Source organism: Biomphalaria glabrata, chromosome 4 (assembly GCF_947242115.1).
Source record: "Biomphalaria glabrata chromosome 4, xgBioGlab47.1, whole genome shotgun sequence".
Lineage (NCBI taxonomy): Eukaryota > Metazoa > Mollusca > Gastropoda > Planorbidae > Biomphalaria > Biomphalaria glabrata.
Genome location: NC_074714.1, coordinates 46,696,742 through 46,724,580, shown reverse-complemented (window position 1 = coordinate 46,724,580; position 27,839 = coordinate 46,696,742). Strand labels below are relative to the sequence as shown.

Genomic DNA, 27,839 nt, shown 5'->3' with positions numbered 1-27,839 from the left:
TTAGACATGATTAGATTTTAGATCTAGACTAGGCAATCACAAATGAAATCGCAGATCTATCACATTCACTGATTCAGATTGAATGAACTAGATCTAGTCGCGCTCATGTGCCTTATTTATACCTAAAGGTAGGAAATCAAACTAAAATAGTCCATTGGTGTTTTAACTCCATTTTAAATTGTTTCAAAAATTTCCTAAGGAGTAATCAAACCAAAATAGTGCTTCAACTCCATTCTAAATTGTGACAAAAAAATTCCTCAGGGATAATCAAACTAAAATAGTCAATTGGTGTTTTAACTCCAAACTAAAATAGTTAAATAGTGATTTATCTCCAAACTAAAATAGTCAAATAGTGTTTTAACCAAATAGTGTTTTAACTCCTAACTAAAATAGTCAATTGGTGTTTTAACTCTAAACTAAAATAGTCAAATAGTCTTTAACTCTAAACTAAAATAGTCGAATAGTCTTTAACTCCAAACTAAAATAGTCAATTGGTGTTCTAACTCCAAACTAAAATAGTCAATTGGTGTTTTAACTTCAAACTAAAATAATAGTCAATTGGTGATTTCACTCCATTCTAAAATGTGTACAGGTCCAACATCTGCAATTAAAGAAATCAACACATTTTCAGTCTAGCCCCTCTTCTAGATCTAGTCACATCATCATCTGAATCAGTGTCACGATTTTAAATTTAAATCTAGTTGTACTGAGTTAGTGTCTTTTTCAACAATAGGAATTTCTGCATCATTTTCATTGTTAGACATTGTTTCATTTAAATTAGACTTAGGGTCACCATCTATTACGATTTTGTTGTGTTGAAAGTTATGGAACTTGTAGATCTGCTCCAATTTACCTTGGCCGCTTCAGGTTTCATTGTACCAGAAGGACCTAAGCAAAATAAACAAATGTTTACATGAGTTAAAGTAGACAGCCTAGAATCGAACTAATATATTTCATCTAAATGCTTTTCGTTTGAGCATTTTGCCTGTTCAGCACATTTATGGCAGAAGCAACTATGTAGTCTCTAATACTCATTTTCTATAACACTGCCCATACCTACAAGAGAGGAATGGGAATGCCCTCAAATTATCAATGTTCTGAATAGCGTTTACTCATGGCTGTCGGCCATGAACAATGGAGCGACTTTCGTCCTGCTACCGACGGGCAGAGAGAAATATGGAACATATCAGGAGCCCAGAATGAAGTCGTACACTGGGTCGTCCATGATGGCTGCGTCAATGAGCCTTTCACGTATGTGCATTCTACTTATACTCTCGCAACATACGATAGAGGCAGCCTTTTTAAAAAGCTATATCTTTGATTTTCTCAAAGATATATAGGTCATTCTAGCTTTTTTTTTTTAATTTTAAATTTGTGTGATTTATGCTAGGCATGTTTAGAGCCTTACAAAACTTGATGGTTGAATATCAACAGAAACAGCAACTTAACAATGTCTTGATGAATGATAAAGGCCTTTGAAGCATCTTGTCTAAATGTATTGAGAGATTTGAAATCCTTTTTTTGCAAACAGTATCATTGGTCTTAGCAACCCTGTTTGTATTGTGCTGCATTTACTGGTCCAGTAATAATGGAACAGCTTAAATAAATATTAATGCAGTTTGATAAATGGATAAACCAGTCAAACTAACTTAAACACAATTTATCTAATTAGTTCCTACTGACTTTCCTGTTTATTCAAGAATTTCAGTTTTCACTCCTTTTCTTAAGCCCACTTTCTTAGATTGGTTGAAATGGTTATTAATGATATAGTTCCTTGATTCTATGTTCATGTTCAGATGAGATCTCTTTCTCTGCTCATCTAAATATACATCATACCTGTTAGGAGTACTCCAAATTTCAGCAAGCACATTGTCTGAAGCTGTCTAGAACAGTTCTTTTAGTGACCAGTGTTCTCTCTCCCATGTTACATTTTATTGATTCTTTATTAAGAGAAACAATTCCATGCTAGCTTGTCCATGGGACAGTAGTATCAATGGAGGTTCAAACTTTGCCAGAGCATTGTTCATAATAAAAATATCAAGCCTTTGTAGTAACCTTTGTAGTAACCTTACTTGAATAAACTCAAGAAAACACACCTTATAACTAGGCTTTAGGAAGTAAACTAACTTGAAAATACAGTTCACAGCACAACACAGATAAAAAGCAAGCTGACCTAGCCAGTACAAAGTAGTTCATAACACACTTAAAACAATACACAACACACAAATACACAACAGCCATTCATAATACAAATTATCAAGCCTATCCTTTAGAGCAAGAAAAAAAAAGAGCCATTGAGATTGTCCTGGTCAACTGACTTACTTGCTTTTTTGTTTCTTTTCATTTCTTACTTTGAACTCCTTGCTGTGATTATAGGAATCCTCCATTGAGAACGGAATGCCACTAGTGGTTTTAATCATATTAAATTTATCTTATCCCACAAACCTCTTAAAGATGCTGAAAGTTCTGTGATGATCAAGATACATGTAAGGCAACATTGCCTTTTCTTAAGGTTCTTTTGTTCAAGAAAAAAAAAGTCATTCTTTTTCAGACTCTTAAGACAAGCCTTTCTATACAACAGTACAGTTTGAAAGTTCATTTAGCAGTATCATAGCTGACATATGTTGGGGAAATGAAAAGGTAGCCACTCATAGAGACTCCAGTCATTATGGGCTTCACAAATTTCACCAACTCAAATGACTTCAGATATTTATTTTTATAAATTTATGTCAGTAGATTTGAAAGAATAATTTAAACAGTAAAGCAAAGCTCTGACCCGAATATCCACAAGTATTGAAAAGTTCTCTCTTGCAACATCATTGGTGACATTTGAAATACCTAATTTTGTTTTCTTCTTTTTCACTGTTTGCACTATCAAGCACAATGTTACAAATAATAGACTCCTAGTCTTACAGTAACTTGTAACAGTATTGTCCTTATTTTTTAAATATAAATATTATATATCAGTGACTTATTTATAATATATGTCAAGTTGTACATAATCAGTTGCTTATCATTCAACTTGTTTTGTTTTTACTATGCCCTATGTCATTTAGAAAATACATTTTCACTGGAACGTAATTCTGTGTTCATTTTAGATCATCTGTAACTATTATGTAACTTAAACAAGTTTTAAGGCCATTTAAAAAGTTTATTTGAAAATTCTGAGTTAAATGTAGTTTGCATTAGGAAATTATGTACCTGTAACAATGTTAGTTGTTATTGTTTGAATGAGTGCTTTTTGTTTCTATGTGACTCAAGAGCAAGCAAATCAATAAACAGCTGAATACATTGTGATGTGTTGTTATTTATCTTTTGTTATCCTCAAAGTGCCTTATTGAAAAACTTATTGTGAGCTGCATATTTCAGTGACAATTAGAATTTTAATGTCTGTGAAATGACAATAACATTTTTTTTTTTGCATGTACACATTATTCCACAAACACATTATCTTTTACATAAGAACAATGATGCTTTTTTTTTGGTTATGGAAATTGTAAAGATGAACATGTACCATACACTACTTTGATCCAAGTTTCATGAAACAATACTAAGCCATTCATTGGTCATTAATCATCCTTCATTGGTTAAACTGTATTCTCTTTTTGATTACCATTATTTTTTGTACAAAAGTTTTCCAAATCCTCTTACTGAAGTTCCCAAACAGTTTTGAACACTTTGTTATGGTTGGATAAGAAAAACAAGTTCTGGTTCTGACGAAAATACAAAAAAATATACTGAGAATTCTAATGGAACAAATGAAACAGCAGATTGCAATGCCATGGTGATTCTTTAGTTTGCTCACCTGCTTTCTTACATACCAAGCAAATAGGGACACTACTGAAATATTATTGAGGTCAATTTGAAGTTCCTCCTTGATAAGGTCAAAGAAACAAAACACAAAAGTTTCTCAACTCAAAGGTGGCACAGGCTGTTATATGTTCATGGGGAAAAGCCTATTACTTTCAAGACACAAGGGAGGTTATTAATTCTTGGGTTGTCTTGAGTTTGGCAATCTTCATAGCTTGGGGCATCAGTACTGACAGACCCACACTTAGAAAAACAATCACGCTTGTTTCCTATCCAGTGGCATAGCAAAGTACCCTTGGGCCCGGCTTCAAAAATGTGCTGGTGGGTTCCCCCCCCCCTCCAATAAGACAAATGTAAGTGAGACAAAACAATTTAGTTATTTATTTATACTAAAAGACATTCCAATGCTTTTTTTAGCGGCCCCCGTAAGGGGAAAAAGCCGCTATTAGGTTTGTGCAAAATGTCCGTCTGTCCGTCTGTCCGTCTGTCACACTCAGATCTCGAAAACTAGAAGAGATATGAAAAATATTATTTCATCATTAAATCCGGCTTGAAAAGTTTAGGTGCAACAACTACTTTTGGTTTTCTAAAAGCAAACCGTTTAATTTATAAAATTAATTATGCAAGCGATTTTTTCATAAAAATACACCAATTCTAAAACAATTACGTAAATGTAAGGGAGGCAATGTTACAATATGCTAACAAAGATGGACAATTTTTGTGTATTTTCAGTATCACTAAGTCAAATATATTTTTAAAATGTACAGGAAATGTTTACAACAAATACAAATAATAGTTAAAGACGTTTTTTCTGGTCAACTAGCTGCTAAAATTAAAAGAAAACATTTCTGTTTGTTTATAAAGGCTAATAATGCACTTTGTATGTAAATATCACGCACATTTTTTTAAATGGACTTTTTATGCAGCGATTTTCGTGCAGTAGCGTAACGTCGCAACATGATCAGGTGCTAAACCAATTCCTTAAACTTTTTTTAAAAATCAGATTTTATTTATTTTTTGTTTAGTGCCCCCATCCGAATAAAAGAAGCTTATTTTTGTGCGTTTTGTCTGTTGGTCGGTCTGTCCGTCACGATTAGATTTAAAAAACTAGAACTCTAAAAGCTATTGAAAATCTGATTTACCCTTTAATGTTCCTCCCATAACATCTCAATAGTTTTAAGTATCTAAAATTGATTGTTCCGGATTTTTTTGTGCAAAACTAATCAACGCCAACAAATGTTTGTTTGCTCTTCTAACTTATATTACATTCAATTTCCATGCTTAAACGTTGCAAAAACACATTATCAATAATATGCTGTTCCGTTTTTTATGTAAATAGCATATTAATGCTAAATCATAATCTCTATACTGACTTATATTTCATTAAGTGTAAAAATGTTCCGGATATTGTTTTATAAAACATGAATTATGCCTAATGATTGTTTGAAATCGCATAAGGCTTTTAAAAAAAGTAATTTACTAGAATTGATTACTGAAAATTACTTTTTAGACATTTAATTTTCTTGTAAAACATAACATAGAAGTTTTGTAATCGATAAAGAAAGTTCCTGCTTTGTTTCTTACAAATCGTCGCCAGAAATTTCCGAAAACAAAATCCAAACACCAAAGTAAGGTATGAAAATCTCTCCACGTGGCTGTAGTACATCTAATTTTTATACGAGACCATCCAAAAAATTTAATTAACGGTATTACATTTATCTGAAATTCTCTTTTTTCTTTTACTATTTATACAAACATCCGGAACAATCTATTATATAAACTTTTCAATTGTGTTCATACCTAAAAATTATTGCGATGTTTTGAAACGTAAAATAAAGGTTAATCAATTTTTAATAACTTTTAGTTGTTTTTTTTATATCAAGATAACGGACAGACCGACTGACAGACAAAACGCAAAAACAATGTGGCTTTGATCCTTTTTAAATAATATCTATTAGAACTCAGTGCACCAATGTCTATGAACCCTCGTTAAATATCTCGTGTAAATAAAGACATTTTTTTTTATGGTACCGGTAGGCCTCCTAGCCTATTGTGAGGTAATAGAATTTTTTTTCTTTGACGTCATATGAATGGACTCTTTAAATGTAATGTTAAAAGAACGCACTCGGTGCACCAATGTCTATTAACCCTCGAAAAAATTGCTTGTATTAATGAAAACATATTTTAGTCTAACTAAGCCGTGTGACGTAGTGTTTTTTTTTTCCTTTGACGTCACATGGAATGAATTCTTTAAATGAAATGCTAAAAGAACGCACTCGGTGCACCAATGTCTATGAACACTCGAGAAATGGCTCGTGTTGATAAAGGTGATTTTTAGTCTAGCTAGGCCTTGTGACGTAGTGTTTTTTTTTTTCCTTTGACGTCATATGGAATGAATTCTTTAAATGAAATGCTAAAAGAACGCACTCGGTGCACCAATGTCTATGAACACTCGATAAAAGGCTCGTAATGATGAAGGCGATTTTTATTCTAGCTAGGCCGTGTGACGTAGTGTTTTTTTTTCCTTTGACGTCATATGGAATGAATTCTTTAAATGAAATGCTTAAAGAACGCACTCGGTGCACCAAAGTCTATGAACACTCGATAAATGGCTCTTATAGATGAAGGCGATTTTTAGTCTAGCTTGGCCGTGTGACGTAGTGGTTTTTTTTCCCTCTGACGTTATATGGAATTAATTCTTCAAATGAAATGAAAAAAGAACTCGGTATAGTAATGTTTATTAAGCCTCGTTATGTGACTCTTGATTTAGATCTAATCTAGATTTTTTATACTAGATCTAGATTTTTATTACAGTATATCTAGATCTGGATTTATATTCTAATTAAAATTATTTTAGAGTCTAGATCTAGAATTTCTAGATCTAGTTTAGACTAAAATAGACTAGATTAAGATGTAGAATTTCAATTTCTAAACTTAAAGTGTAAAAAAAAAAGTGTAGATTTTCATTTCCAAACGTTTTGATCAATATTGTAATGTTTTAATATACTAAAACTAATCTACTATTTTTTTATTAAATTTAAATTTACGGCAAATGAATCTTTGAAACATTATTACTTTTGACCATCGGATGGCTGCCTGGTCGTGCGGTTTGCGCGCTGGACTGTCGTTCAGATTTATGGATGGCCCAGGGTTCAAACCCTGCCCGCTCCCATCCCCCGTCGTCCTGCGGGAGGTTTGGACTAGGAAGTAATTATCTTCAACTCTGAAGGAACATCCGAAACGTGTAAAACATTTTACATCAAAATTAAATCACCTCTTGAATATTATTTGCGAATATGCAGATCCGACAGGGATCCGACTTCGACGGGGGCCGCCTCTGAGTTTGTGTAACACAAACTCTATTTGTAATCTTGTTTTTATATAAGTAAATATTAATAATCTCATTATGTTTGATTCTGTTAGGAATGAGACAAGTAATAGTGTCTTACAAGTCAATGTTTGTACAATTACTTACAGAATTAAACAACTTAAAGATGTATCAAAGAAAAAAAGAAATGTTTTATGAGTTCTACATTCTACACATTTACATTCCTAAAATGCTTTGAGGTGAAAACTTATAAATATTGATACAAACTATAATCTTATTCTACCATCATTTAAAAGTAGATAGCTCGAACATTTTTCATTGTAAATTTTCTTTCAAGTCACTTTAATGAAAAAAACAAACATTAGAAGTATAAAACTACGTTTAAACACGTTATAACTATTCTTATTTTTGATGGTTTTAAAATGTGCTAATTGGTGACTCGATTCCCTTCACCTTTATGCACAAACCTCCTAATAAAAATAAAATCAATAAAAATTTCAATTAAATATTTAGTTTGACCCTTTGGTAAAATTGTGACTAACAGAACACAAAAGCAACCCTTTAGATTGGTACTCTCTAGCCAATTATTAATTTTCATAATTAAAGAAATATTTCCAATTTGACTTCGGGTATATATCCTTTCATAAGAAATTATTCAACCGAACGAGGCTCAATCACCTAGTACTAATATCATAAGGGTAAAGATCTTTAAGTATGTAAGGGAAGCATCATTATGTCGTCTTAGACTCAAAATTTGAATAGATATTATTATGTCGCTTTGTAGTTGTTTTTGTTTTGTATAGAAAATTTTAATTTTAAATGAATTCAATAATTAATGAAGTGATCTTTCTGAAGATTTAATAAATTGTGTTGTCACGCAGCACACAATTATAATCGCAATTTCAGGTTGATAGGATAAGGAAAAGTAAAAAAAAAAAAATGATTAAAATTTCTAACCATGACAAAAGAGTGAAGTAATAGGAAATGAAACAAAAACATAATGATTATTTTTCTCAAACAGTTTTTTTTTTATTCCTTCAGGACTTCAGTGAAATAGAACAAACAAATACTTACAAAACAACATCAATGAATGTCCTACATTATATAGAATAGAAATATCTGAAACAATTCAATATTTAATTTGTACTGCTAACTAGTTCTCTTGTTTGTAGTGGAGGCATTTTTCGAAATTGGGATTTAATTTTTTTTAGAGAAACAAATAATAAAAACATTTAAAAAGTCAATTTTCTCTTATTGTTTAAATAATATTGCAAACTAAACATTCATAATTTATCTTTCATTGAAAAATAATGTGAAAAAATTGGCCAGAATCGGGATGGAACCCACGTATGACATTCGCACTAGTGCGACACTCTATCAACTGAGCTAACCAGTCTTACTACTATAGGCAGCATTTTATCTTGAAATAAATGATTCAATATTTTATGTCCAACTAGGAAGAAAGTGTGAAATAAAAGAAGAACTTGAAAAAGAAAAAACTAGTGGAGCTAAATTGTCTTACAATTTGTCCAGTTTTTCATTCACATTACACATTTCTGTCATATTCTATGTAGCAATAGAGGTTCTCAAAATTATTTGACCAGATGCCACAAAGCCGCTACCTTAATGAAAGAATGCCACATTAATTTTAAAACAAGGTGGCTTACATATTTCATTAGAATATGATTTTTATAAAAATTTATATATAAAGTAAAAAAAGTAAACTACCCCTTTCAGACCTTTTGATCTACATTAAACTTATATAGGAATATTATTTATTTATTTTTATTTATATTATGTTAAGGATTAATTTTTAGCAAAGGCATAATTATTCCTATTCCTGCTATATGCATAAATAGCAAATGCTACATAAATATGTTTAAAAAAAAAGCATTCATGAATAGTTGCACACATAATAAATACTAGACAGGAAAACTAATTCATTTTTTAGAAATAAAATCTTACATTCGAAATGACATTAAAAAGAAATTCAAACAATAATTAGAAATATTGCTGGGGTTGATTGTATTTCCATTAGCTTGTTTAACTCTCTCCAAACCTTCAAACTCAACAAAATAAGCTAACAGTGCAAGTGCTAACAGTTTCAAGCTAATTATATGTAAGAATTGAAACAAAATGTTTGTTTATAATTAAATTAAAAAAAAATGGCTTGAGGACAAACTCATTAACAAATATTTCAAAAATTATATTAGTAACTTCAATAGCAATTTTGAAGCTGATTTAAGGGAAAAAAATAAAAATTCAGACAAACTTAAAAATTAGCTTTGATTTTTGTTTAAAAAATATAGAGATAAACTTGTTGAATTAAATAGTAAATCCGAAATAAAATCCCAAATTTGATAATGTTTAAATTTTAAAAAAGAACGATTAAAAACAAAATAAAATGGAATTGAATCAGTACTTTCAGTATTTCACTATAACCTACTTACATGTTTATTTAGGTAGCTCAGTACACTGTAACATTTTATATAGTTCAAGGTTGCCCAGTAATATGTTGCATGGTTCTCATGAGTATATTTCCCCAAGCAGATTTGACGTCATTAAGTATTTTATAATACAACAAAAAATAAAACTGACTGAAATACTAAACCAAGCAGATAACAATAAGTCACAACACTTTTGTAATAATATACATAAAACCTTATACAATAAAACTGCTTTGACGTTCGCTACTGAAAACTGCTTTTCAAAGAATATGAAATGCCAGTGTTGATATTTAAACTAGCTACTGTAATTAATAAATAGAATTATAATAAGCTTTGCTGGAACAACAGGCATGTATTTCAACATTGAAAGCATAGTTATCTAAAATCTAATGTAAGCAAAAGATACTAATACAATAGTTTGAATTTATATTACAGATTACATTTTATTTATAAATGTATTATGGGACTTTGTGGCAACACAACTTTTCTGGTACTACGACATTATATGTATTGTAGATCTTAATTTCTTTTTATTACATTTCATACAGTAATATTAATCAACTGCCTTTTCTTAGAAAATGAGTTCTGTTATCATCAATTTAAAAAAGTATTATATAAATGAATTACAAAATATTCAAACATTAAATAGTGGGCCTTGTATCACAACAAACAAAAAAATTGCACCCAATCCCCCATTTTCTTTTTTCATTAATTGACATAAAAATAAAAATTGACCTGATGATAAAAGATTAAAAGTTTTTCAATAAATTTTTTCTCAGCTTTGACAATAATGTTGTGGGGTTTAATGAGTTGGTCAATATTTTTGGGACATAACATTCAGTTTCTAGATTTGACTACATCATTGGACAGTTTTTTTGTTTAAAAAAAACACACTAAAATGGCACTGCACCAGACCAATTAAAACACATTATATACTTGAGAGCAATCTCAGCAAAGACTTTTTGTTTGTTGTATTTTGTGAAACTATAAATTAAAACACACACACACATAAAATATACACAATTCACCCAAGCAGAACAAATGTTCAAAAATAATTTACAAAATAATTTCATGGTTTTCATCCAAATTTATCATTGGATAATTTTTTATTATCTTTTAGAGTTCATGGATGCAAAAATTCCATAAATATCTCTCTTTTTTTTAACATAACTTAACATTTATTGCTTAAAACAATATTTTTATATTGCAAGAAACTTATTGGAGACATTTTTACATTTCAACAACTAATAGTTTAAAAGGTCTACTGAAAAAAAAAAGTCAGATCCAAAAAATATCTTCTATAGTTTTTGAAAAATGTAAAACTTTAATGTTTTCAATTGATAATGACTTTTTTTTTTCTAAAATAAAATGGTGACATGAGTTCTATTTCCCATATTTACAGGTTGACATTGAAATGGTTTTGACTAGATTAACTGTATTTCACCAATCTGAAATGTTTTGTTTGTTTTAGATGTTCCTTAGAATTAAAAATTATTACATCCCAACCCAGCCCTCCTTCAGGATAACGGGGGGATGGCATTGGCAGGGTTCGAACCCAGGATTATCAAAACAACAGTCCATAGTGCATACCACACGACCAGGCAGCCATCCAAAAAGTGCAATTGGTGACTGAAGACATGAGTTGGCATTGGCTGATCTACTTCCTCACACAGATTCTCTACATCTGGTTCAGTCTATCAGCAAGGCAAGAAGTAATACTGCCCCTCAAGTTTCAGCCAACCGCAAGATGTTTTTGACTTCACAGTAATAAACAAAATAATAAAATAAACCTTCACCAATATGTCAACTGATTTCCTAAACTATGCTTTAAAAAAAATGAAGCAAAAACCATTTATTTATTTTTTTTTTCTTTAGAGTATTAAACATTACTGACATTCTCTCCCCATGTAGAAAGTTGCTTTGAAAAAAAAAAAAACGTTGCATGTCCTGGTTTCCTATGGAATGTCTCTCACATTTTTGACATAAGTGTCACTTAGTCAAACAACCAGCAAGGCATGTCACATGACATAAACTGAATTCATATCCAGAGACAAGTGTGGTTGCCATGTCATCTTGTTCACTTTATGCAAAATGGCATCGACCATTTCAGACAACTGCATCTTAAAAGTATTTTCAGTCAGAGAATGCTTATAATGAACATTCTTTCATAATCAAAATGTAGAATTGAATATTTAATGATTTTTTTAAAATGCCATCTTAAAAAAAGAAGAAAAACAACAGTAGTACAAAGCTTAAAAAAAAAAAAACTAGGTTCAAATTGCACTAAAATCCAATGTTATAGAAAATTACAAAGTAGAAATACAAGTCCTATTCATAAGTCAGTGATACAAAAAGCATGAAAAATATAGGGACATGTAAGTTCCCTTAAGAAAAAAGATGACACACAGATGCCAAATATTAAATTTTGCACGTAAAACAATAATTTGTCTTTAATTCATAGGTCTAATTTACATGATGTTAATATTTTTTTTTAACAACAAAAAAATCTCTATTAAAATAAACATGGATATTTATATATTTACCACATTGGCTACACTTTTTTAAAACTTGATAAAAGACAGACAGTGAAAAGATTAACAAAACACACATAGAATCTATTGGGCTGTTATACTATGTTATATTATGAAATTTAAGATTTTTTTTGCAAGGATCAAAAAAAAAAAAAAGTAGGCTTACTGGAAAATTTGACTTTGTACATGTATAGAACCAATTAAATGAAACACACATGACTTTTTGTCTAGTAGCACAAAAAACACTAAAAGGCACTTGTAACTAAAGTTTAGGCCAATCTAATTACATATTGTAAATAATATTAAAGAGAACAGAATCATATTAAAAAAATAATCTAAAAAAAACAAACAAACTCCCCCCATGAAGACTAGCTGTAGAGAAATAGTTGAAGCAAATTTAAAGCTAATAAAAATAATGAATAATCAAAAACAGTTCTTTCTCTGTCAGATAAATATGAGCTCAATTTAAAAAGGAAAAGAAATGAGAAAGTTATTAATATTTGTTTGTAATTGACACAATACACTCTAGGTATAACCATATATTAAATCTTGTTTTTTTTTTTTTTTTTGTTGTGGTATATTTTGCACAAATCTGCATACAAATTTATGCATAGAAGAAACAGGCAAAAAGAAGGGAAAGTATTAAGAAAATATTGGAAATCTTGCTTTCTGCTGAGTTTTCCCCCTTGGATTCTCCCACTTCGGTAGGAGTATCTGAGTTTTTATTTTCTGGAACATCGCTTTTATCTCCTGGAACATCGATTTTATCTCCTTGATCTGAAAGGGAAAAAAAATTGGTTTGTTATTAGAATTCCAATTCGTCATGTATGGTGTGCTCTCTAGATATGGGCTTCTTTATTGTCTTCTTTTTACGAGATACCGATAGTTAAAATGTGAGTGATGTACATGGCACCTGATAGTGTGGTAAATATATATAGACTAATATAGTATTTACTTGGACAACTATTTTTGACACTTCATAAAATTAAAGAAACATCCATGTATATTTACCTGAGAGCTATATACAATTAAAATAAATAAATCGGAATAGAGATATAATTTAGTACATGCATTGCAACTACAAACCATGTAACTAAATATTTTCTTAATTACCTCCCCTAGGCTAAAAACAAACTCTACCGGTATTTAAAAAAACAAAACAAATTCAATGATGAATTTATAGATATATTTGGCTGCCCGGTCGTGCGGTTTGTGTGCTGGACTGTCCTTCAGATTTATCGATGGTCCCGAGTTCAAACCCTGCGCGCTCCCATCCCACTTTGTCCTGCGGGAGGTTTGGAGTAGGAAGCAAAGTATCTTCAACTCATCCTAAACATGTAAAATTTTAAAAATAAAACAATCAAATTATATTTTAGGTTAATCCCCGGAGCTTTCATTATTTAATGTTGCCTCTTTATACGACCAACTGATAAAACGTATAATTCGATCCAATTTGTTATTACTTACAATAAATCATATCCAAGAGGAAAAAAAAAAAAGAAATAATAAAACATTAAACAATAGACAGACCCTATACCTACGGAGTGCCAGACATTTGTTGGGGGAGAGTAAAGGCGGTTCATCAGCCCCATGGGTCTGATAGGGGAACTTGGCATGACCAAACATAAATAACAAGCGGGTGAATAAGTTCGACCATTATACTTATAAAAGTTTGATATGGTCAAAAAAAAAAAAAAAGAAAGTTAAAGGATAAGGAGATTTGTTGAACTTGTTTTAAAATTATCTAACAAGCTAAACAGCCCACTGCCATGAATACAGCCAAAGCTAGGCACCTCACGACTCAAAACTTCAAGTAGAGCATCCCACTGCCATGAATACAGCCAAAGCTAGGCACCTCACGACTCAAAACTTCAAGTAGAGCATCCCACTGCCATGAATACAGCCAAAGCTAGGCACCTCACGACTCAAAACTTCAAGTACAGTAGCCCACTGCCATGAATACAGCCAAAGCTAGGCACCTCACGACTCAAAACTTCAAGTACAGCAGCCCACTGCCATGAATACAGCCAAAGCTAGGCACCTCACGACTCAAAACTTCAAGTACAGTAGCCCACTGCCATGAATAAAGACTAAGCTCATATTTCTAATTTCCCATTAGAGCTGTCCAGCCACCCATTCCTCAACTTACTCAAATAAAAAGCCTTTTAAGAATTCAAAACAAGTAAATGACCAGGAACAGTATTTTAAATGAAGTGACCTTTGGCTACAACTTAAATGGACAGTTCCTCGCCCCTCATCCCCCCCCCCCCGTTTGTGATAGACTGATTGATGCTTGCCTTGACACACTTACCTTCAGATTGTGGTTCTTTCTTTGAGGGCTCGGTAGTGGACTCTTGGGTTGGAGCAGCAGCTTCTGTAGCTGAGCACTCCGGTAGGGAATTGTAATTAGTGCCCCCACATCCACGAAACCTTTGTCCTTCGAGCACGTCTGAATGCAAATGAAACAAAGAATTAAAACAAAATTGAAGGTTTAAAATATTTTATGTTAGGATCTATAAAGTACAGAATGGGGGGGGGAGGGGCAATAGTTTAGGTTTATTTTTCTTTCTCTTAAGATCAAATGCTGTGTAAAAAAAGAAAAGGAAATTGTTTAATTTTCGACTGTATTGTTTACATTTGAGATGAACAAATTGAGTAAGTAAGCTAATGCTAAAACAAAAAAAAGTGTGTGTGTGTGTGGGGGGGGGAGGATGGGTGTGAGTTAGAAGTTGTAGTGAAATGAAATATTGGTAGAAAGTAGCAAACAGCAACAAGTGTGAACAGTTGGATTGTCTGAGCATGGTCTGAGTCTGTATGAATTAGCTGTGTTTTAGGTTTAGAGAGTTCCATCTAAGGTGGATAACTATAAATAGCTAGTTTTTTTTTTTTGGGCGTATCTGGTGTAAAGAATATAAGAAGTGTTGATCACCTATTTTAAAATGTTTAGTTTAAATGTTAAGTTCAAGAAATTCTATTTTGTTGTACAGTAGTACACTATGTAATGAATTCTGTGTTATTGTATTAGCAGAGTTTCGCGCCAAGGCTCTACGGCAGGGGTCGGCAACCTTTTGAGTCGAAAGAGCCAAAAATTACAATTTACCAAATTTTAAAGTTTTTAAAGAGCCACACATTTTTTCTTGCCAACAATAAATAGTACTAGCATAATTACAAAAAAACAACAACAAATCTATTAATTCATATATACGTGTTTTTCCTAACAAATTAGGTTTACAAAGTTTGGATGCATTTGGCTCATAACTTATTTTTAGTTTCAAACACAACTCTATAATTTTCGAGTGTAAGTTGGCTTGTTACTATAGTTGTAATTATATTCATAAAAATAAACACTTGTTCGCACGAATATATCGATCCAAAGATAGTCAGTGCTTCAAATGCCAACGTCACCTCACTGTAGCATTATGGAAGATTATTCCATGCGCCGAATATAGGATAAGTGCCTCAGCTCGAGACATTTCTTTTAAAGTTGTCACTTTTGTTGTGTAACGTACATACACTTCTGGACCTCCAACTTTTCCAACTTGCTTCTAGACTGTACATTTTCCACCCCACAAAGCTTTACTTTATAAACCGATCAATTGCATTTCTAGAGATCCAGTATCAATTTCAAATTACTCAATGTGGATTTGGTTACTATTTGTGTTGAGAGGATTTACCAGGAATGTTAGAATGGTTTTGTTGGTTTTGAATTGCTCAAATCTGTCAAGAAATTCATCTTTGATTCTTTTGTTACTGTGCTGAAGTAATTCATGTCACTTATTTTATCGCGATACTGATTTAGACATTTTGATTCGAAGAATCGTTGTTGCGTGTTTATTTTTTCCTGTCATACCTCTGGCTCCATCAATTGCTGTTTAAACGTTTCTATTTAACTCGATCTTAATGTGTTCAAGGCATTTTTGCACAGCATTCGCTCTATCGTCCTCGCTAGTTTGTCATGAGAGTAGCAATCCTAGAAGATCTTCTTTTGGACATTGGGAAGACATATACCTGACAAATTGGGCAACTTGTGCCGTGTCTTTAATGTCGCAACACTAGCAAGTGATAAGGCAGAAGAAAGTTTATCTTCCACCTGCAACTATGTTACATTTGAAGATATTTTAGCTATTCTATCTTGTACTGTTTTTTGTAAATCACGAAGCAGTTCTTCAGACGCACGTAGGAAGCAGTCTTTGACATACTCACCATCTGAAAATGGTTTGCCTTTTTGTGCAATTTCTATTTGTACCGCAAATCTTGCCAGATTAGCATTACTTGTAGATTGCTTCTAACTTTGATAAGATAATTCGCTTCTAACTCATTGACTTGAGACAACAAACTGTACGTCACAGTCAAAGCACGTGGTGAAGATGTGTTTCGACTTGCGTCGAATTAAACCTACATAGAAACACCCGACGACTGCGTCCTTCAAGAGCTTCTGACGACAGTGACGACGCGTGAAATGGGTGGGGGGTGTTGTAAGGCTGCCTAATCCTCGTTAAACGATGTTTCGATAAAATAAATAATATTTGCGTATGGAACTAAAGAGCCGCAGCTTCACATCCGCATGTGGCTCGCGAGCCGCAGGTTGCCGACCCCAGCTCTACGGGAGGACTGATCGTTCCAGCCTTGCCACCAATTGGAGTTCATCTCAGGTGTTATTGTAGTACTCTTTGGGATAAGAATTACTAGCTAATTGGCCAGAATGGAAAAACTCTAGCCTCGTTCTATGTTAGCATTTTGTTTTTGAAATGTGAAATTAGGGGAAGCTTGCTAAATGCTGACACATCTTAAATACCTGTATGGGTGAGGGCAAAGGTTAGGGTTACCTGTTGGGAATGAGACACTCGCGCAATCTGACGACAAAACCTCATCAATGTAGCTGTCCACTCCTTCGTCTGGCACGACTTGATCGTGGGTCAATTTGCCATCGGCGCTTTTTCTCAGGTACACTATGTAATCATGATCCACTTGCAAATTGATGCTGATACATAAACCCGGGACATGCCCTGAAACAGAGAAACGCATTAAAACATAGCTTTTATTACTACTGCTTGGAAAGTATGAATGCAAATATATTTATGCAGTAACCTTCCCACCAAAAATAAATACACAAATAAAGACTGGTGTCATTTTAAGAGATGGCTGATGCAGTACGCATATGTGCTTATTATTTTGGAAATGAGTACAGTAATGTATGTCAGAGTATGTGTGAATCAGTAAGGCGGAGAGTGAACCAGTGAGACGAAAAAAGGATAGTGAGTTAATTAGTGATGTGATGAGAGGAGCAGTGAAAAGTGAGGCGACGAATGAATTAATGGTGCACTGAGTGGATTGGTAAGGTGATAATAAACTAGTCAGGCAAGGAGTGAATTAATGACGCATAAACGAATTAAAGTGAAGAATAGTGAACTGGTGAGGCAAAGAGAGAATTAGTGAGTGGAATAAGTGGATCAGCGAGGTGAAGTGATATTAATTATGTGAAAAGTTAATTAGTGAGGTAAAGAGTAAATTAGTGAATTGAAAGAGTGAATTAATGAGGTGAGGAATGAAAGTGTTTATAAATAAGAGAGCAAATAAAAAAAAAAAACCCATAGAAAAATAGACAAAAAAAAAAAAACAAGGAAAATAATCAAGTTGTATTTATGTTTGCTTTAGAGTTGTGTGTCTGTGTAGAGTGTCTCTTTCTGTACAGCGTGATAAGCGTTGATTAATGAAAAGCAAATAAAATCCAGCATTGCGTTCAGACACACTCCATTGCCAAGGAACGACGTTCATTACTAGATTTAAAGACACATCTATCCACAAGGGAAGTAAGTTCGGCTTTTCCTGTCCAAGTAAATCTATGCAGCTAGTTCCCCCTTACTCGTAGATATTTTTTTGACACACACACACATTGCTTTGCATGACTCACGTCCTATTCCCCAATGGCGACCTGATGGTTCTCAAACTGAGGATTTAGAGGGAAGAAGGAGACGCCCAATGAGCATTGTTTAAATATCCATAGGACCAAGCCTAGGGTGTAAGCTATGTTATTCGGTCTAGACCAGTGGTTCCCAAATTATTTTTTGTTTGTTTCGTAGGCTCCTTGCCATGTTTTCTGGTTTTCCGTAGACCCCCTGCTTAATTTGAAAATTCATCAATTTCAAATTACACATTTTGCTTAAAATAATTTCTAACAAGTGACACGAGGAGTGAAAAAGTTATTTAAAACTACATTTTAAGTTGAATTAATTTTTTAAAAATAATTTATTAACAAAATGCAAATTTAAACCCATTATATAACAGTTAATATGTATAGCGTATGTTTTAAAATGTTTGCAAGCTCACCATCCGTTGCTACGGAGATTATTTTTCTGATAAGGATTTGTTGTTTTATGAAGAAGTTCTTCAAAACATTAAATATTAATGTACCGTTAAGTAGGACTATCATATTAAAAGTTTTCACAAAGAGCAGTTTTTCGTGGATTTCTTGAGACATAATAATTTGAATAAAAAAATACATCATTACCTGTACCAGACAAGGTTGATTTAGCCAGATGTATAGAGAAATGTGTTGTTTGCAGAAATATGTCGTTTGTAAAGACTCACATAAGAAGAAAGAAAAAATTGATTATATTTCAACAGAGCTCAAGAATTTATTGAACTCTTCTATAAATTAATTCCCCTAACAACCAATGGGTCAGAGTTTGCATGGATGGTTCTCAGAAAGCCACCTCAAACGGAGGAGCTTGAATACTCATTGAATGGCCCCATGGAGAAAAAATAATTTAAAAATTAAGTTCATTGTAACTAATGAGCTCTATGACAACCACAGAGAAGAAATAGGAGCACTGGAGCTAACAGTTACCATGCTAGCGAATCAGCCAAGTTCATCAAACAGTTACATTTTTTTCGTGACAAACTCTGATGCCTTGTAAATTAAAACAACTCATAATGTCTGGACTGACATTCGGTGGTCACCTTGCCTGCTCGCATCTCCCGTCGGGAGGTTTGGGCTAGGATGTAATTATCCACATAATCTGAAGGAACATTGAAAAGATTTTGTATAAAACATAATTGTGTGACCTTGTAAAGCTCAACAACAAGAACACTGCTCTCCAATGTTGAAATAGAAGGACATAGAAGGCTGACTGACAACCTGTCTCTAGAAGAGGAGATTAAAAAACACATAAGGAAGGCCGCTTCAACCTTTGCTAGACTCTGAGCAAAAGTTTGGGAAAACCAGAAGCTCACCACAGCGACCAAAATGGAGGTCTACAAGGCATGCGTTCTTAGCACGCTACTGTACGGCAGTGAGTCGTGGACATCCTACACAAAGCAAGAGAGAAAACTAAACCCACTCCACTTGCGCTGCCTTCGAAGGATCTGGAAAATAATATGGAAAGAAAGAGTATGAAATACTGAGATCCTCGCGAGAACAGGCCTTCCCAGCATTTGTACACTCCTCAGGCAACGCCGCCTGCGCTGGCTCGGACATGTTCGCCGGATGGAGGACAATCGCATCCCGAAAATCATTCTGTACGGGCAACTCGCATCTGGCTCAAGAAAAACTGGTCGATACTGACCATTGGGAAGACATAGCCCTAGACCGCACTAACTGGAGAGAGACAGTGACCAAGAAAGCTATGGACAGCGAGAAAACATGGGCCTCAGCTCTTGAAGAAAAGCGTGCCATCAACAACCAAAGCAAAGGCCACATTGACCTGCAATTTATGTGGACGGGAGTGTCTCTCCAAAATAGGGCTCCACAGCCATATGAAAAAGTGTTCGAGATGAACCATAGTCGTTCTACGACTGAAGAAGGCCAATAAATAGAGGCCCCCCCCCCATCCCCGCTGCAGCACCAGTACTTTCTTTTGTTTCACACATGTCACTAACATCAAACGCAAGTCACATTCTAAAGTCAAACATGACGGGACATTACTATCAGTTCAAAGTAACTTAATGTTGCCTGTAACTCGAATTCGTAAAATATCTGTTTCTAGACCAGGTTAGGAAAAGTTTATCGGCTTCAATGAATGAGTTCATCTGTTTCAGTAGAAGAGGAGTTCATCAGTTTCAGTAGAAGAGGAGTTCATCAGTTTCAGTAGAAGAGGAGTTCATCAGTTTCAGTAGAAGAGGAGTTCATCAGTTTCAGTAGAAGAGGAGTTCATCAGTTTCAGTAGAAGAGGAGTTCATCAGTTTCAGTAGAAGAGGAGTTCATCAGTTTCAGTAGAAGAAGAGTTCATCAGTTTCAGTAGAAGAAGAGTTCATCAGTTTCAGTAGAAGAGGAGTTCATCAGTTTCAGTAGAAGAGGAGTTCATCAGTTTCGGTAGAAGAGGAGTTCATCAGTTTCGGTTACAAAAAGTTCACGAGGATATTCAATGACCAAGACAACGACTAACCGCTTTGACCAAGCACATGCAAAGTGAAATTCGAAGCTCATTTTGGTAAAAATCCAGATCCCATTTAGGACTCTATAGACTAAAAGCTATCTAAGGTATCATCATCATCGTATCTACATTAAATAATCTTCAAATAGTCCTATTTACAGAGGCTGTTAAAATTAGTAAAACAAAATGTGTTAAAAATACTGTACGAATAGTGAACATTTGTTTTTGCTTAATTCGTAATTAGGAATAATTAGAGTCATGCCAGTTCTCTAGTGTTTCAAGTTGCGGTGTGCTTGTAAACACAGGTGAGTTATTTTTGTTTTGTGTTTGGCAAGCGAACAGCTACACATGATAACCATATACATAGGTCTGTGATGATAACAGTTTCTTTTTTATTTTCGTGTCTGGAGAGTACAAACAAACAAATAAATGTACATTATCTCTCTCTCTATATATATATTATAAAAAAATTAAATATATATATAATATGTATAATAAATAATTAAATATATATATAATATATATAATAAATATAAATGTATAAATATATATATAATATGTATAATAAATAATTAAATATATATATAATATATATAATAAATATAAATGTATAAATATATAACAAATATATATATATATATAAGAACAATGATAACTGCTTGAATGAATCAGTGAAGTGGTTGATGCCGAATCACTTAGATTGGCAGAAATGTGCAGAATTTGAACTTCTTAACTATTATTCTCTTTCAGAGTGGGGTTACGTCATCGAACACAGGCTCCCACATAGATAATAAGTTCAGATTTAAGATTGAAGACGGCAGAGAGTGCTGTGTTCAAGATGTAAGAAGGTTGAATGGTCAGTCTCACGTACAATTTCAGTTAAGAGTGCGTTTGAGTGAGCGTATGTATGTGTAAGAGAGAGAGAGAGAGAGAGAGAGAAGGAGAGAGATGGAGAGGGTGGAGAGAAAGAGAGGGAGAGAGATAGATAAAGAGAGGAATAGAGAGCTAAAGTGAGAGGGAGAGAGATAGAGAAGGAGATAGATAGATAAAGAGAAAGATAAAGAGTGGGAGAGATAGATAAAGAGAGATGAATAAAGAAAGATAAAGAGAGTGAGATAAAGAGAGGGAGAGGGAGATAGAGATAAAGAGACAGAGTGAGAGAGAGAGAGTGAGAGAGAGTACGTTCCAAACAGAAATACCATTATCGATCAATAAATAGAGTGATCTGTTGTGGATACTCTGTTCAAATCAGAAAGTCAATCAGTGTGTGTAGTCTGGTGGCAGGGGAGTTTAACCTGACACTCCCACCCCTCTTTACCAAAATCAATGACTAATTAAGGGCCTTTGTAGTTTCTGACCTCTCCAGGAACAAAGATATCAATATCCCTATGTCCAGTCTGTCAACACTTGAAGAAAACAGCTTGACCTCTCGGGGGCCAGGACATGGGATGCTATAGGCTGCAAAACTTTTGGTTGTTTTGTTTCATGACCTTTCGATAACCTTTTGGTAGACGTCTATTTTAAGAATGTCATAGGTTAAATATTTCGTTTCGCATAGTTTTATCTTTTTTGTTTTCATACAGAATTTTATTTTAAATGTTTACGTGTAAGCGTAATGTTCAGATCAATACGTTAGACTGTAAAACGGTAACAAACCAACTTCGATTAAACTGAAATGTCATTGTGCTATTTTTATTTATGCTAATTATTTTTATCATATTAAAACATTTTTTCTTTTACTTTGACGGCATACTGGGATCACTATTTCAGATGGCCGCTTGGTCGTGCGTATGCGCTCTGGACTATCGTCTCGATGGTCCCATGGTTCGTACCCTGCCTCTGCCCCATACCATCACCGGCCGTCCAGCGTGAGGTCTGGGCTAGGATGTAAAAGTAAGTAAAGTTCCCCTTTTCAGACCTTGTGGTCTATAGGGCAGATGATGTAAAGGTCATCCGTTTCTGTGGCCTACGGTTAACGAGGGTGTCATGTGGCCAGCACAACGACTAACCGCCTTTACTTTCCCCCAACTAATGTCAGGTACTTATTAGGGTAGGGTGGCTTCAGAGGCGCCAAAAGATACCGAAATTAAAAATCCCAGTCTTCACCAGGATGCGAACCGCCGGTTCGGAAGCCAAGCGCTTTAACACTTTAACGATCCTGCATTGGGTAGGATGTATTAATCCGCAATTCTGAAGGAACATCCGAAACATTTTTAAACAAACAAAACTGGAGATCCGCCGTTCTTGTGCCAGTGGAGGCGAAACGCGCGATGCAAGAGAGTGACGTCATTGAATAGAGCGCAAGATTTGGTTAGGAAAAGCGGCGGTCCGATTCTGTTCGCATTTATTTTTTAAGAATTGTTACTAAATTTCTGAAAGGCTGTATTGAAGATTGTCAGACATGGAGGCCTATCCATAAGTAACAAGAATTTTGGTGTACAGAATAAGGAAGTATTGATAAGTGAAGTATTGAATCAACCATAGAATAAACCATAGAATAATTTTGTTTGCACTATTTAGCGCTGTAGAATACAATTTCAAAGTTCTTTCGGTTGTAGCGCAAAGCCATTTTTATTATGTAGTTGGCAACAGAGGCCTTGACCTTGTTTATTTTGAAATCTCTCTCCTTCTCCCCCCCCCCTCTTTTTTATGCTTGCTTTTTTTTTTTACTTTGTTTTTCTTAAAGTTCCATTTTATCGTCACCGCATATCTTTATATCGCTTCCTCTTCTTCAAATGGTATTTTATTGCTTAAAATCGCGAAATGATACTAAAATTCGAAGTATAAACAGACAGGAGAAAACGTTTAGAGCGCTAATTCCCTATAGTCACTCACTTAACTCTTCTGTGCCGTACACATCTTTACTAGAACATCGCTCTTTCTTTCATGCACTCTCTGTCGTTTCTTCTTCAATGTTTAAAGAGTTAAAACTGTTGGAATTTTCTTTGCCCCGCCCAGTGTTGAAATTTTAAATTTTTGAATCATTCACTACTATGGGCGTTGTCATGGAGAAAATAAAGATCTTAAAATATTTAAGTTGATAACTTTTCATTTACCCCCCCCCCGTCCCCCCTCCCACGACCTTCTCCAGCTAATTGTATTTAAACACAAACATTTCTTTTTAAAAATAGAGTTTGTCAATGCAGCCGTGCAGGCGGTAATTAGCAGGCGAGACATCCTGGCAATTACTGCGCCACTGAAGCTTAGTTGACATTTTGGGAAAAGAGCTGGCATGTATTCCGTCTGGTCCTCTGCTGGGAACCCCCTTTCTCTCAGAGTTTCTCGACTTCACACATCAGGATAGACACACACACACACACATACAAGCAGCCACACTTCCAGCCTTGAACACACAAGCTCAACCACACACCCAAATGTTTGTTTAATTCGTCATGTTAGCCAATTATTCGCTTGTAGCCAGAAGAGTCGGGGTTTCTTCCATCAAAACAAAGAACTCTAGGACAAGAAGTCAAGTCCACACTTGAGTCTTGCAGAGACTGAATAGTTATTCAAAAGTTTATAATCCTAGATTCTGAGGTACATTCAAAGGTTTATAATCCTAGATTCTGAGGTACATTCAAAAGTTTATAATCCTAGATTCTGAGGTACATTCAAAAGTTTATAATCCTAGATTCTGAGGTAAATTCAAAAGTTTATAATCCTAGATTCTGAGGTACATTCAAAAGTTATTTCTGCATTTTTCATTCGTATTCACAAGGTCGTTATCCCTCGTTCTGGCCTTGACAAAAGTTAGGGACTCCATGATGACACATAAATATTTCACGTGACTAATCGCGTGTTGGACCCGTACTTCCGGTATATGAAGCTAGCTTTGTTCCCATGGTTGGATCTTGGATGATATATATTCAGAGGCATATTTTTTATTTAATAAGTAGCCTACACACTTTTTGTCCTCAAAATAGAAAATAATACTGTATTAAAATCTAATCCATTGAGCAATTCTTGTTGCTATATTTTATAAGCTTTGATATTAATTTTATCTGAGGAACGGAGAAAGTCCACAGATCCCGGCCTTCCTGAGGGGTCCATTTAAAGCTTCAAAATTTAATGAACATTTTGTTTTTAAATTTGGAAGGGGTAGGGAGATAGGAAACTGATTAGGGGAGTACTCCTAAGTGAAGCCCCCGAACGGAAAGGATGGTAGATTGAGAGATTTTTAAAGAAGGAAAATACGAATTTGTTTTTATATAATCATTTTCGTTTCGGCATGAGAGGAAAAAAGTATCGCTAAACATGCGATCAGAAAAAAGATACGAACGGAATTGCTTTTTCCCTGGTGAGGGACAAATATTTATCGAATTCGAATACACTTTTTAAAAAAATATTAATGATCTGTTTTCGCTTCTCGTGCTGACTTAATTTGGTTTGACACTTACATTTCTGCGCAGTCCAAAGGACATGTTAGACGAGAGTTATGTCTCCTTGTCATGGGAGCCAGGGCATGACACGTGACCTGCATCAACATGCCAACTTTGAGTTTCAGCTTTTTCAAAACAAAAAATCTGATCTAGGCCAGAATGGCACGCACAGTGTAAAGAGAATCTACTGCGACAAGATATCAGCCGGTGTCACGGTTCTAATTAAATTGAGCCTTTTCCGACCATGTCATATTCATGGAATGCCCAAATTTCCAAGATGTTTTTATGCATGTCTCAAGTCTGTCTTTTATACTCGGTCTTATTTAGATTAACACTGTATGAAGACAGACTAAGTATATCTAAGACACAGTATAAAGACAGACTAAGTATATCTAAGACACAGTATACAGACTAAGTATATCTGAGACATAGTATAAAAACTAAGTATATCTAAGACACAGTATAAAGACAGACTAAGTATATCTAAGACATAGTATAAAGACAGACTAAGTATATTTAAGACAGAGTGTGAACACAAAGTAAAACAACAACTAATGCACATTGACTAAGTAGATTATCGTTTGTCAAGTGAACCCTATGTTCCATTAGAAATACAAATAATAGAGGATGATGTAACAGTGAAAGTGTCCAGGAAGTGCCGTGATGGTTCAGTTGCCCTTCTAAGCTTCCCAGAAAAAAAAAAACGCACGTGAAGAGAACTTGTTGACAATCTTCCCCTGGCCAAAGAATTACGGATATAAGTTCTCACGGAACAAAATTGTGAAAGGTTAGCAGAAAGTTAATGAGCGAATCCGTGTTGCTCATTCATGGCAGACGTGACCCGAATTCCCCACCACCTCTAGGTCTGCTGTTTATCAACTATTAGTGAAAATTCTTAAGCCAAAGGTATGACAGGCAATGAATGGTTAGGAAATCTTCGTTTTAATCATTTTTCTTGTTGTCTAGACATTACTTATCCCAGATCTTGCAAAGTTATTTTCTTAAAAAAAATAGTTTTATTACATCCTGTCTTCAGGATGCATTCCCAAGCTATTTGAAGGATTACATTGTTCCTATATTAGAAAGTTTCTTTTACAGTTTATTATATAATCCAGGCCTAGACTTTCGCGATGATGGACGCCGGGTAATGCTCTGTGCTTACGTAATGTCAGACCAGAACTCCAGGATGTATCGGTGTTTTGTCCGACCAGATGTACATCGTAGCTGACCACAAAGGTGGGAGGAGGGGTGGTTTTTACACGAGAGCAAGCTGATCAGTTGCCACGCAGAAATACGTCAAGTTCTCCACAAGATGTTGATTGAGCAGTTACTTGTTTAGACTATCAATGACATTTTGCTTAAACAGAATCATACAGTAAAGTCTCATCCATAAAAAAAAACCCTAAATAAACAACAAACAAACAAAGAAGTCTATTAACTTTGGTCATTAAGGTATTGTGACAGTTCGCATAATAAATCTCTTCATTCTTTCCGGTCAGCGGGTGTCATATTCTTTCATGTTGTCCAGCCAGTTTGTATTTATACGACCCTTTCTTCGTGCTCACTTCCACTGGACCCTGAAGGATGACTTTAGGTTTATATCTATTTAATGATACAACATTTTGATTGTATCTCAAAGACTCGGACTCACAATGTCTTAACCTTTTTTTTTTATATAACAGATAGTGTTCAAAATCCTTATTATGTTCGTTCTGTTCTTGAGTATCAGCTTGAATTGGTTCGTTTCTTTCCTTTGATGTTTGCTTTTCCTACTTTTTACTTTACCTTTTCTTTCTCACAGTGTTCAATATATAGTGTAGGCCATGAACAAAGGATCAGTTGTTGTTGTTTTTTTGTGAGGATACTGACGTCGTCGTAGTCCTGACACTATATTTCTTCTCAATGTCTAGCAGATCGAGAGTCTCAAATGGCTGAAGAGCTTGAAGCAAGAGCAGATGTACACACGTCAGAGTGAACTCCCCTTGGATCACAAGCATGAAGGAAGACTAATGGAACACAATGTCATTGCTGGCACGCCCAACTGCAGGGCAAACCAAACTTTAAAAGCGTGGACAGCTTGCGTAATCCAATTTCGCGGACTGGTCACGCAACTTTTCGTCCAGCTGACCGATCGATTTCTCTCCCCCCCCCCCCCAACCTTAACGACTAATCAAGACAAATGGAATGACCGCACCACCCTATTACACAATCTCTGCTGGTGAATTATGCAGTGATAGTTTGATTACATCGTAGACTTTGTGGTCAGGCGTTAAAAAAAATTTGTTTCGTTTCTGGAGAAATCTTTCTTTTGATTACGTCATCGTCTTATTTCTTTCAATTTCCAGAATGTTCAAGAGCCAACATAAATGTCAAAAAGTTATGACTTAGATTTGGTGAGGTTATTGAACTTCAAATTTATGTGGCTAATAGGCTCAGCTCACAGTCACCCACTGAGCAATACACGTCATGAGATAAGCTGAGGCAGAGAGAGAGAGAGAGAGAGAGAGAGAGAGAGAGAGAGAGGGAGGAGAGCTCTATTAACAAGCAACTGAGCAAGTAAGGGCTAATGGTGTTCAAAGAAAATCGTACTCATCTCTATAATTCAAATGATAAAATTTAAAAATAAACTTGATGATAAACTTAAAGTAGTATGTCAATATTTCTAATTTTCTTGAGCAAAGAGTGTAGGAAGTGTAGCGACTAGACAACAATGCAATATGAGACTACATCCCAAAGTGACACAATATTACAAACTAAATCCATGTTCTATAAATGAAAGGAGAATTGGCAAAATATAACTGATGTATCAGCTTAACGATAAGAAAAAAAATCTAAGGAGAAGAATCGCAAAATCACTGCAATGTCACTAAATAGTGCAAGATTAAACGCCCTTTTTGTATACAAAACAAAATTGATAGACTATCACTAATTGATTTATTAATTGGTTAATTTTTCATTGATTCATGTATTGT

General features: G+C 34.3%; 1 protein-coding gene across 5 annotated transcripts in view; it reads right to left on the bottom strand.

Annotated features, from left to right (window-relative positions):
* Positions 1-8,144: 8,144 nt before the first annotated feature.
* Positions 8,145-27,839, bottom strand: part of LOC129925865 (uncharacterized) — a 78,474-nt gene continuing 58,779 nt past the window's right edge. For all 5 annotated transcript variants that reach the window (XM_056027125.1, XM_056027127.1, XM_056027123.1 and 2 more), the window contains exons 3-5: positions 16,943-17,122; positions 14,428-14,565; positions 8,145-12,893 (exon numbers count right to left, since the gene is read on the bottom strand). In XM_056027125.1, the coding sequence (XP_055883100.1) occupies positions 12,721-12,893; positions 14,428-14,565; positions 16,943-17,122 (491 nt within the window). In that variant the 3' untranslated portion in view covers positions 8,145-12,720. The remainder of the gene's footprint in view (positions 12,894-14,427; positions 14,566-16,942; positions 17,123-27,839) is intronic.